General features: G+C 39.9%; 1 protein-coding gene across 3 annotated transcripts in view; it reads right to left on the bottom strand.

Annotated features, from left to right (window-relative positions):
- Window positions 1–12,589, bottom strand: part of cep164 (centrosomal protein 164) — a 52,295-nt gene that overhangs the window by 27,257 nt on the left and 12,449 nt on the right. For 2 of the 3 annotated variants that reach the window (XM_014026015.1, XM_014026014.1), the window contains exons 1-8: window positions 6,943–7,075; window positions 6,396–6,479; window positions 3,601–3,712; window positions 3,007–3,232; window positions 919–1,071; window positions 697–822; window positions 544–624; window positions 353–457 (exon numbers count right to left, since the gene is read on the bottom strand). In XM_014026015.1, the coding sequence (XP_013881469.1) occupies window positions 353–457; window positions 544–624; window positions 697–822; window positions 919–1,071; window positions 3,007–3,232; window positions 3,601–3,712; window positions 6,396–6,474 (882 nt within the window). In that variant the 5' untranslated portion in view covers window positions 6,475–6,479; window positions 6,943–7,075. Of the gene's footprint in view, window positions 1–352; window positions 458–543; window positions 625–696; window positions 823–918; window positions 1,072–3,006; window positions 3,233–3,600; window positions 3,713–6,395; window positions 6,480–6,942; window positions 7,076–12,589 lie in introns of those variants that run through there. The other variant, XM_014026017.1, reaches the window with a different exon arrangement.

Consider the following 12,589-nt stretch of genomic DNA (forward strand, 5'->3'; position numbering starts at 1 on the left):
ATGTAATATTTTCCCTATAACTATTACAAAAAAACAAAAAAGTATAAATAAGTATTTATATTTGTGTACAAGCTGTTTAGATTGTCAAAAAGCCTATGTTTTTAGGGTTATTAACAAAGTTCATGTACTCAGACCAGTAATATTTGGGGTCACAAGTTTTTGCCATGAATATTTTGTGGGTCAGAAGACAAAAAGGTTGGGAACCACTGCTCTAGTAAACTGGCCATCATTATCTGCCCAGGTCTCTCTTGTAAACTACTGTAGGCTACATGTCTCAATGTGATTAAGTGAATAAATAAACTGGTAGAGGAAATGAAGAGCAGATGATGATTGTGGTTCTGAGGGTTGGTACCTGCTGGGATGGTGGTTCGGGGCTGTGGTCTCTGGAAAGGGCCAAATCCTGCAACTCTGGCTCTGTCCTCTCCTCAGCAGGAACGGCTTCACTCGCTTCACTGACCTGAATACGACAACAAAAGACCTGTTAGTCCTTATCAAAGTCTAAAAGTAAAAAATTTATAAACAAAGCAAGCCAAACCTGTCTACCTCGTATTGAAGGCCTCCTCCAAGAGCATCCAGGTCCAGGTGGAGGTTCTTCGGGAATCCGTCTGACCCACAAAGACTTTGCTGGAAATGAAACATCTGGTTTCTATCAGAACATAAGGTCTGTCTCTGAAAGCTACTGGAAGCCAAGCGAACCTCATTGTCTGAGATTTTATCATCGACGTCTCCATCATCACCATCATCCAAACCAGGCAAAGTAAGAGACACCCTCTCGTCTTGCCTCGTGCCTAAAACCGTTGTTGCCCCGCTGCTTCGAGGAGCCTGGATAAAGAAAAGGAAATATTAGCCAAATGTAACAGAGAAAGAGAACTGAAGCTCAGAATAAAACATGGCCATGATGTCTGAACGGGTTCTTACTGGGAGAAGTGTTTTCAGGGGCTCCAAACTCCCAGAGCTACCAAGAGACCCCCTGAGAGATGGAACAGATCCAGAGAGAGGGGCGTGCCCCGGCACATCTAGACCTCGTAGACGACCCAAGCCGGCGAGTGGCACCAAAGGTGAAGTCAACGACTGCAAGAACAGAGGCAGAGTCAGAGGGGAAGAATCGAACAGGAAGAAATACTTTTCTAAACTATAGTTTAAACAAGGTGTTTGCCTTGGATTAATATCACAGGTGCTTTTCATGTTCCCATCAGCCATTCAGCACATTTAAAGCTAACAAACAAGCGCACCACACTAGGGCTGCCACGATTAGTCGATTAATCGACGACTAATCAATTATTAAAATAATCGTGACTAATTTAATAATCGATTGATCGGGGTTTTTTTGTTGTTCTTTACTTTGTTTTTCTCTCCAAACTGCTTTGACACCTTCCACTGCCACATCTGCCTTCCTGTCCTTGACACACATGCACAGTAGTGGTAACTGGGGTAGGCCGTGGACGTCACAAGACATTATACAGACAGCCTCTGGTATCATGGCTACCTGACAACGGAGCTCAAAAGTGTGGGATCTTTTTTAAGAAAATGAAAGAGAAACCTGTGCAATATCTGCAAGGTAGAACCTGCCTTCCACAGCAATTTTTTTTTTTGTTAGCATAAAGCTAAAATCTAATGATGGTTATATAATAGCAGCTGCATTCTGGCACAATAAGCTCTATGTTTTATATTCAATTAACATATGATCTGATTAGTCGACTAATCGAAAAAATAATCGATGATTAATCGATTATAAAAAGAATCATTGGTGGCAGCTCTACACCACACTGAACGTGAAGCAGATAAAGCAAAGGAGGGAGCTGTCCGAAGAGCTCTGAAATATGATTCTAGATGTTAAAGAGACATCTCCATGCAGCTTCGTATACACAGTAACACCGATCACATCTGACAATATTATTATAAAGCACAAGGTTCATGGGACTGTAGACAACTTCCTGGGACATGGATGCAAGAAGAAGTGCAACCCCAGGATGATCACACAAACAGTTAAGATGGTAGAACAAGAGCCAATGAAATCAGCTAAAACATTCAAACTATGTCAATTTCTGACACTATTTTTTTACATTTTGAATAATACTGGGCTCCATAAAAAAGACCTCAGAGAGCTCCACAATTAATAGAAAAACACAAAAAAGCCAGAATGGAATTTGTCAAAATGAATGCTGACAAGTTCATTTTCTGAGAGAATATCCTTTGGACTGTTGAGATAAAACTGGAGAAATTAGGCAGTTCACATCAGCTTAATGTTTGCAGAAAGAAAAACTAAGCTATCAACAAAAATAAATAAATAAATAAATAAATAAATAAATAAATAAATAAATAAATAAATAAATAAATAAAACCATGCCTTCTGTGAAACATGGAGGGGTTTGGTTTCATTTCTGTTCTGCTTTGCTGCATATGGCAGGGGAAACCTTTCAATCTGTGCAGGGAACAATGAAATCTCAAGACTATCAAGGCATTCTGGGAGGAAAACACTGACCAGTGTCAGAAAGCTAAGACTCAGGTGCAGCTCACAGGTTCTTCGATAGTACGACTCAAAAGCAACAAAGCAACAGATGCCTCCATTCATTTTAGAACGGGGGGCTGCATGATGAGGTGTCACTGAAAATCCAGGGGCGGTTTAAAAAGTCGAACAGAATTTCATGATACATTTCATGTTGGTGTCATACAGAGGTCATTTGATGAAAAAAGAAATACACAAGTTACAGAATCACCTTTTGATTTACAGAAGTCTAATTTATTTATTTTCTTTTTTACAGATTATATTAAACACTTATTAAAGCTTGTCCTCTCCTACATTTATATATAAAAAAGTTTTTCATACAACCAAAGACCCTGAATTAATGTTAAGAACACTGGTTTTAGACTGGCTGTCCTTGTTCAGGGGGAGCACATTTTGTCTTATTTTTTTTTAATAAAATATATATTTATATTCTTATCTCCAAATTGTTTGTGTATATATATATATATATATATATATATATATATATAATAACCACTTACTGTTGGAGCCTTCAGCACCTCCTTTTTCTTCTTTCCTTTTTTCTCCTTCTTTTCTTTCTTCTTCTTCTTGTCCTTCTTCGCCCCTCCAGCCCCGGCGGTGGCTGTGAGCTGCGAGCGCTCCCGCTCCTGGACAACCAGGCGGCGGTAGTGCTCCTCACACGGGTGGTCCCAGGTGGACCGGCCCGTGGAGAAGTTAAAATAGTAGATGTCTCCTGTCACGTCCTGGCTTTGAGGGAGATGGGGGGAAAAAAGTTGCAGGGGGTCACTTGGGCACTTTGAAAAAAGCCCAAGCAGAAAGCAATGATTACGGCTCGTTATTTGCTTTAATATACTGTACAATCACCTAACTTATTTTAATCAAAATGTGTTGTTTTGCCTTGACAAAGATGCAAAAGGTATAAAACGTGTTTTATGTCCATCCTATGATTGAGGCTTAATTTGCCAACAGATGCTGCCAAAAAGCAGCTGTGAACCTTATTCTACAGATATCAAGAACAATCCCTGATTAAATGCAAGAACAACCAATAAATGGACTGCTGTTCAACGTTACTGTTCATTTGAACTTTCAGGTTCTGTGTTCTTTGTCTTACTTACCAAGGCTTCCACTCGGGGGGCAGCGGGGCAACGACGCCCTCTCTGGCCAACCACATGAGCTCAGGCTCATTGTCAGGATCGATGCCGATCTCTCTTGCATACTCTTGGATTTCTGTGCAGAGGGAGGAATGAAAATGTGACACGGGTCGAATGAACTGGTGTCACTTTCTAAATGAACTGAAGTGGCAAACAGATGTATAAAAGTATTGTAAAGATAATGCTGTAACCTTTTGTAACTTTTGTAAACTAATTCCTCAGTCACCTCTCTTTAATTAAAATCAGCAAAAATTGCAAACAGCTTTAAAGTGGGGCAAGTATTGTGCAAATTTTACTTTTTTTGAGCTTTATATCATGTTATAATATCACTCCCTCATCAAAAACCTACTCAGAATTAGGGCTGGGCGGTATGACCTCAAATTCATATCACAGTATACATTGAATCCCTCAACGGTAACGGTATGTACCGCGGTAGAAAATTGTCATAAAAAGCAAAGATAATGTAATTTTTAGAGCATTTATTTAGCAGAAAACTGTAATCATAATCAAAGCCACCATATTTGCTGTAGTGCAAATGAACATAACAGAAGTACAAAAGAATGTTTTATATATATTGCAAAAAGGTTTCAACAACAAACAAAACATTTCTTAAATCTTCAACAATATCAAAATACAGTGGATGTTATAACCAGTACTTTAAGTAAAATTAGTCATTTAGAAGTTGGCATAAGTTTCCTAAAACGTTATAGTGTGACAGGACCTTAAGGGGCTTAAGCTGCATATACTCCTGTCATAAAACAATTTCAGATAACTAGAATATAAGTGTGGTGAAGCCAAATAAATGTAATATCTGCCTGCCATACATTGAGCTTCTGCCTGTTGAACTTATCAGCTGCTGCTCTGCTGCACTCTAGGGCTGCCACAAACGATTATTTTTATAGTCGATTAATCACCAATTTTTTTTCGATTAGTCGACTAATCGGATCATACGTTAATTGATATAAAACATACAGCTTATCGCGCCAGAATACAGCTGCTATTATACATAATTGCTGTGGAATTCAGGTTCTGCCTTGCAGATATTGCACAGGTTTCTCTTTCATTTTCTTAAAATGATCCCACACTTTTGAGCTCCATTGCTGGGTAGCCATGATACCAGAGCCTGTCTGTATAATGTCTTGTGACGTCCACGGCCTACCCCAGTTACCACTACTGTGCATGTGTGTCAAGGACAGGAAGGCAGATGTGGCAGTGGAAGGTGTCAAAGCAGTTTGGAGAGAAAACAAGCAAAAAAACAAAACAAAAAACCCGACTAATCGACTATTAAATTAGTCATCAACTATTTTAATAATCGATTAGTCGTAGACGAGTCGACTAATCGTGGCAGCCCTACTGCACTCTCATCTTCATCATTTTTGACTTGTCCGTGCATGTCTGAGAAATCCTTGGATCTCCTGTAGCCATGTGGAGCTGCCTAAACACTTGCTGCTACAAAGCACCGCCCATCTGTACAAAGCTCCTCCCTGTCGCTTAGTCTGCAGCTGAGCTCCTGCCCCACAGAGCACCCCTCCCTTGAAGTATTATGATGATGTGCCGAAGTGGAAGTGTCTGAAACAGTGGGAGGTTCTTAAAGAGACAGAGGCCAATTTCAAGGCATTTAGATAGACTGTGACGAAAAGTAAAAAAAAATGTATTCATATCATACATCATTTTTGTAACAACTAAAGGTTACTTGATTGTGGTATAGAATTGAACTATGTGCCTGGAAATGAATGAATGAATGAATGAATGAATGAATGAATGAATGAATGAATGAATGAATGAATGAATGAATGAATGAATGAATGAATGAATGAAGCTGCCCCTTTAAATTATTTTGGGATTCTTATTTTTGACATCTTCTCTAATCTCTGTGCATTAATATCATAATAAAAAGGGCACAAAAAAGCTTTTTTTTTTTCAAAACCAATACACCGTTTCCAAAAGAAATCTCCCATCAAGTTGTACCGATCACAATACTAAGCATCATAACTTAATTATTTAATTGGTTTGGTTTAAAACCATTATAGCACATATTACTGATGAAGGCTTCACCAGTACTATTGTTACATCTATACCCCCCCACTGCTGAAGGAATGACTTATATAATATGAGGGACACTCACATCATCTTTTCTCCCAGCTCCCTTCAGGCAAGTACTTATGATGTATTAATGTCTGAACTTTACGCTTCAGAGACATTTTCACCCTCAGGCAGTCAGGCTCATAAACATGTGGCTCCTAAATGAATGTGGTTGCTGTGGCTTGCTTAATTTCATATTTTTATGCCTGTTTAATGTTTCTTTTTTCTATGAGTACTGGTTTTTAGAGCATCCTAATATAGTGTTTTTTACGTTTTAAACATTATCATCAAAAAGGCAGAAGGTGGACAATAATGGTTTTGCTTGAATCTGTGTGTTTGTGTCTGTCTGTTGTTTTTGTGAAACTTGCAGACTGTAACCATTGGATGCACCTCTACGACTGATTCACGTTTCGAGTCAGCCCAATTCAAGAGACCCTCCACAGCCAGCTGAGCTTTAACAAAACAAAAATGGCTCTAAGTCGGTCAAATTTACCGATATTGAGATACAAAGTGATGTAGCAGGAGCTGTGGACCCTTCACAACACAAGCTCTGATCATGACACTTTGCAGGATCATATGAAACTGTCCTTACAGATGAAAGTGACTTCCACATGTTGCAAGTGTTTTACGCAGGTACTTTCCTGGCTGATGATAAATCTAGGAGGGTTAGTATGCACCTTGTTCAGAGGGTTTGTAGTTCTCATCATAGTCCTCTTCGAGGATCAGCTGGTCTCCTATGAAAGCAGGTTCTGTCATGGTCACTGCGGAGACAAGAGGTGGGGAGGAAAAACACGATGACTGCCAGCAGATTTATGGCTCAAAAAAAAAAAAAAAAAAAAAAAAACCAGGGAGTCAAATAAAATAAACTCAAGAAGCTCGTCTGAAATCGTCAGAGCACTGGGGTTGTGCTGGCTAAACAATGTTGTTTTAGCAAGTGGCTTTCTCTTGATCTATCTGCTGCACAGCTAATAAGATTATGAGCTAACTTCTTAGTTCAACAAAGAAAGGAGGTAGTTTCCCACAGGGAATAACCGAGCTTGTGAAAAACTACATTCCTAGGCAGACAGCAGGAATGTCGCTAATTAAAACACGTGTATCTAAAATAATTATTATAAATAATTAATACGTAAAAAAATGAGAACAATATGAATGAGCTAATCTTCTTCGACGTTAGCATAAACATTAGCTCAGAAAGCTAGACTGATTCGAGACGAGCAGTTTTACCTTCTTTAGGCAGTTTCTCATTGGTTCCTTCAGCTTTAAGTTTTCAGTTTTTTAAAATGACAGAAATAACGTACCCATACTTTAATGATGTGATAATTAAACAACAAACATCATCACCAAGGACGCTCTTCCCGTTTCCTGCTGACGTTTAGAGGCGTGGCTCTAACTGTCTACATGAGGCTTTCAATTGTCCTCGAAATTTTCTGCTTCCCTAAGCTGTCATTCACTAATGACAGTAATTCAAATGTTTTTATTTGATTTTAAAAATTTTAAGTTGTATTTCACTTAAGAATATAATAAACGATAGCTTAATTTTGATCACGTTTTTCTTACATATGCTGTCTTCATTCAAAAACAATAGGTTTTTGAATTTTCTACTGTCTTTAAAAGCTGCAGTCGCTGCATATCTTCAGCGTGTATTCGCATCTCATCTACAGTAGATATACTATATGTCCATTAAAACTTCTCTTTAAATCCTCATCGTTTGAACGCTCTCTAATTGGTAAGAATAATTTCTATGATACAACATAACGTTTTAAATATAACTATCATATTCACTGAAAAAACTCATCTTCTATCTATGCACATTTCTTATTTTGTAATTAGAAAGCACCTAAATAAACCACTTGCTCAGCAGTGTGGCATTAAGTTTGCTAATGAGGTGTAGGAAGCATTAAATGACAATTGTGACTATTGTTCTTGTTGTTGAATCGTTACAACTTTTTAAACTTTGTTTTTTATAGGTCAGAAATCTTTACAGCCATTAATCTTGTTGCACTCATGGAAAAAGGAAAGTCCACTCACAGGTTTTTACACATTACACTATATACTAAAACAGACTTAGGTTTGTAAAGTTGGGTCTGAATGAACCACAAGAATATCCTTAGAACCGAAGAGACCAATATAGAGATGTTTACCCATAATGCACGCTCACATGTTTGGAGAAAATATCAACACAAACACCTCAGACCAAACGTCAAGCTCTGTGGTGGAGGGCTGACGTTTTGTCCCGCAGGCAGCCACTGGACCTGGACACCTTGCAGTTACAGAGTCATGAACTCCTCTGTAGACCAAAGGACTCAATCTGAAGATCTTCAGAATCTTCTCTTCAATCTTCTGAAGAAAGACCATCCTTCATTAAACAGAGGTGGAGGCCTCTGTTTTCAATTGTCCCCCTCCTACAGTGCTGCCATTGCCAGTATCACTCCACCCCCTGTTAACAATAAGTGTTAATTAGGTGTCAACGATAGCCATGTGATGTGAGTATCAGTCACATGGAGGCAGGGCTTAAAAGCCTGAATTTTGCCTGAAACTCTCAGACTGAAGAAGTCTCTTGGAGAAGAGACGAAACATTTCATTAGAGAAGAACCCGTCCAGAAGACCTATACAATTTTTTTCCTTTTGATTTTTTACCTGGATTACTGAGTTGCACCAGGACTCAATCAAATGTGAGGCCAGCTGTCTAACAGCTGAAGATTGAACCAAAGAGTGTCATGGTTCAACAGAACAATGATCCCGACCACAGCAGCAAATCTATAATAGAATCACTAAAAAATAAATTAATTCTGATGTTGCAATGACTCAGAATAAACTCAGACATAAATCAAAATGCTGTGGTGGAACTTTAGGAGGACAGATAAAGAAAAACATGTAAACCTTTAGATACTGAAACAATATTTAAAAAGTGGGTCAAATTTCCTTCAATTCCATGGAGTAGACTGAAAAGGTCAGACAGGAAATGACTATTTAAAATTAATGCTGCTGAAAGAGGTTCTACGTGCTTTTAAACTGTGATGAACTTATTTCTCCACCAACAACTGGTTCATTTTGGTTCATTTTGGCATCATTTTTAGTCAATAAAAATGAGATGTTGGAATATTTTGGGTGTTTTTGCACATTTGATGTTAAATCTAAAATAGCTATAGAACCTGGTTAATCCGATTTTATACCACAGTCAAGTATGTAACTGTGTAAATGTGTAAAGTTAGTCGAAGTTGGGCACAAGAGGGCATAAGAGGCAACTAATGCAACATGAGTAGTTCAGCGAACAATTAGACTCTGAACCTGATTCTCAAAGATAATGGCTCTTGTGCCGTACAAATGAAGAATTACTGTTTGTCTGGCTTAATGGAGTATTTCATTTCAAAACATGAACAGGTCCAAAACACTAAAGTCCACATTTTAGCTGTTTGTGTGACAGATATAAAAGTAACCCATATGTGTAATAATAATTAGTTTGGTAGTTTCCCAATTGTCTTTTTTCTTCTTCCTGTGTGTGTTTCATCTGGACTGTGGGTGGTTTGTTAAGTATCGGGGTGAATGGCCTTTACATCTTGAGCAATCTAACAGAATTACAAACAGGCCTTGAAACTTAGATGACCAACACCTACGCAATATGATTCAAAATACACAACTCGAGTGCAACATTGCACAGTGTGGTGCATTCTGTACTTTTTGAAATGTTTAAGGGCGGAAAAAGATTTCCTTAACTTGTTTAGGTAAATGCCACTCTCATTTGTACAAAAATGGAAATGTGCAAATGGAAAAGAAGTTCAAGCAATTTAATGTACAATTCCAGCATAAAACGCAAGATTTCCCTTTATTTTTTTTATTACTTTTGGTCTTTGAGAACAGTTTTAATAGAATATATTGTATGTAGTGAATGAATTTCCTCTGCAGAATCAACTGATGAACTATGGGGCTAAGTTATCTGGGTCATTAGTCCCCAGTAGGGTCTCCCGTGGCAAACTGGCCTCCGGTGGATGGACCAGACAAAGAACAAATCAGAGACTTTGATGATGAAGGAGGATCAGATAAGATATGAGACCTCACCTGGAAGAGGGATACTGGGACTCCCCACCCACCCACCACCCCAGAGTCAGACCTGCCGGCGAGCTTCTGGTCAAGCCTCAGGACCTGGAGTTTGGCTGGGCCAAGCCCAAAAGAACTATGTGACACCACCTCCCCATGGATCCACTGCCTGAGGGGACAGCCATCATGTTAGGGTGCAGTGTAAATCAGATAACAAGTGAAGGCAGAGCCCTGACCATGCTAGGTCCTGACCACACAAGCTAGCTATTAGTATGTCTAATATCACCTCACTGACAGCTTGGGCTCTGAAACCCAACTCCTGGAGAGGAGCTGGACTCATTGTCTGGAGCTGCCCAGGAAAAGTGGGATCTGGCAGGTGTGGGAATACTCATAAATCCTCGGCTGAACACCTTGGTGTTGGAGTCCTTCCCGGTGGAGCAGAGGGTTGCCTTTGTGCAGCTGATGTTAATGATGCTGATTTGTTATGTGGTGTTTGGGCTTAATTCAACTGAGAGTACTCTTGAGTCTTCTTGAGGTATCTGGATGGTGTTCTGGATAGAGGGCCATCTGGGGATTCTGTAGTTCTCCTGGGGGACTTCAATGCACATGCATGCAATGTTGGGGTCATCAGGAGTGGAGTACAAGTACGAGTACTTCAGCTTGTGTACTCAATACTGAGTACTTACTGGATTAGAACCTAAACATTACACAATGACTTTACACAACACATTTATTTTATTTAAAACAAAGTGGCTATCCTTCCCCACAGACCTACATCCTCTCTGATTGGATCAACTCAATACACTGCATTATATTCTGCTGCAACATTTAAAAAATACATATAAAAACTAATAATATTTTCCTTTAACTTGCATAAATTTCTTAAACATTGAACTACTGTGTACTGTAACACAATCAATGGACTAGCAATACCAGTATTGATATTGGGATACCACATCCAGGGCCTATATTGTGGTAGGTTAGGGTCATTTTGTAATGGCATTCATGGGACTTATTGGTGGACACCAGCTGTCATGGAGGCTGTCAAGCTAACGAAGGAGATTTTTTTTTGGTTATTCCCAAAGCCTCCTGAAGCAGCTGACAGGTACAGGGTGGCCAGAGGGATTACAGCTGTTGTGGTTGCGTAAGCAACATTTCAAATGTGGGAGGAAGTCTGAAAGAACATGTAGAAGAACTTTTGGTTTGCCTCAAGGAGGTTCTGACAAACCCTTGAACAACTCAGACAAAGAAATGGAGACATTCCAGGCTGTGCTTGGCTTGGGAAGTGAGTTACTGGCCTGGACAGAGACACTGTTGGATGGTGGAAAGAACAGTTTGAGAATCTTTTTAATGCAACCACATGTCCCCCCTCAAGGAGGCAGAGTCTGAGGATTTGGGGGGCAGGTGAGTCTGTTACATGGCAGAGGTCGTTAGTGTGGTTAAAACTCAGTGGTCGATGAGATTTGCCCCAAAATGCAGAAGGCTCTTGGTGTTTTGGGATTGTTATGGTTTGACACATCTCGTCAATGTTGCATGGAAAGCAGGACAACACCTATGGAGCGAAAAACTATATTGGTGGTCCCCATTTTAAAAAAGAGAGGGAGTGGTTTTGTGGACCTGGAGAAGTCTTCTCACTCTGTTCCCCAAGACATTTAAAGGGGGTGGTGCAGGAGTACAGGGTGCAAGGGTTACTTTTACGGGCTTTTCAGTGCCTTCTTAACCAAAGCATGAGATGTGTCTGCATTCTCGGCACAAAGTAAAACTCAGTCCTAGTGCAGGTTGGACTCTGCCTGTCCCACCAAAAGGTTTGTGGGGGTCATGGACAGAAACCCAAGGTGCAGTAGAGAGAGGGGGTGTCTAGATTGGCAATCTTAAGGTCTCATCTCTGCTCTTAGCAGATGATGTGGTTCTGTTGGTGCTTTCAAGCCATAGCCTTCAGTGTGCTCTGGGGCTGAGTGTGAAGCAGCTGGGATAAAAGTCAACAAGATGTTTAACTGGAAGGTGGATTGCTCTCTCTCTCCCTTTAACTCTCTCTTTATTTTATTTTTACAAATCCTGTTGTAAAAAAACTCTTACAAGTGAATTCATGGTCACTTTTACCATTGCTGTATGAGTGTGTGAGAATTATTTTATGATTAAATAACTTCTATGAATTGTCCTGATTGTGCCTTCTCTGGGTTATCTGAGTTCAGCGCAGATTTCCTTGCTTTTCTGTCAAGCTGCACAGCCCTCGGGGCGATGCAACCCTACAGAGAGGCTCTGCTAGCAGGAATCTGCTCCAAACGTGTGTATGAAAGCAGAAGTGACCTTAGCAGATGTGAAATTGCGAAACAACATCCTACAGTTGAATGAGCTTGGCTGTGGCGACTTTGAATTGTGTGTGTGCTGGAGAAAAAGGAGCGCGAGCGGCAAACTGTTGCTTACAGCTGAGACAACCTCCCCTGCTGGTCTGAGGGCAGTGCTCCATCATGGAGGCAGCTGGAACCATGAAGTGACCTTTCAACCTCGGCTAGCGCTTTATCAAATGATGGATTAAATGATTAAATATTTATCAGCTCTAGGTAATTATCTTTCAGTTCTCTCTAAATGCATTTCTTGGAAAAGTATCCCCCCCCCCACCCCACAACATAACAAACACTGTAAAGATGTGAACAGAGAATAAGACAACACAATTAAAACTGTATACCTTTTGTGGCAGATATAGCAGCATGTCTTATTAGGTACATTTCAGTGAACAAGGGCCTGGAACTTGTACTCACGTTTAGTGGCAAACTGCTGAGTCTTCAAATTGGACATGTACTACTTGCAGGGGCGCCAGCAGGGTGGAGGGGGGGGG

This window comes from Austrofundulus limnaeus, unplaced genomic scaffold, assembly GCF_001266775.1.
Source record: "Austrofundulus limnaeus strain Quisiro unplaced genomic scaffold, Austrofundulus_limnaeus-1.0 Scaffold518, whole genome shotgun sequence".
NCBI lineage: Eukaryota > Metazoa > Chordata > Actinopteri > Cyprinodontiformes > Rivulidae > Austrofundulus > Austrofundulus limnaeus.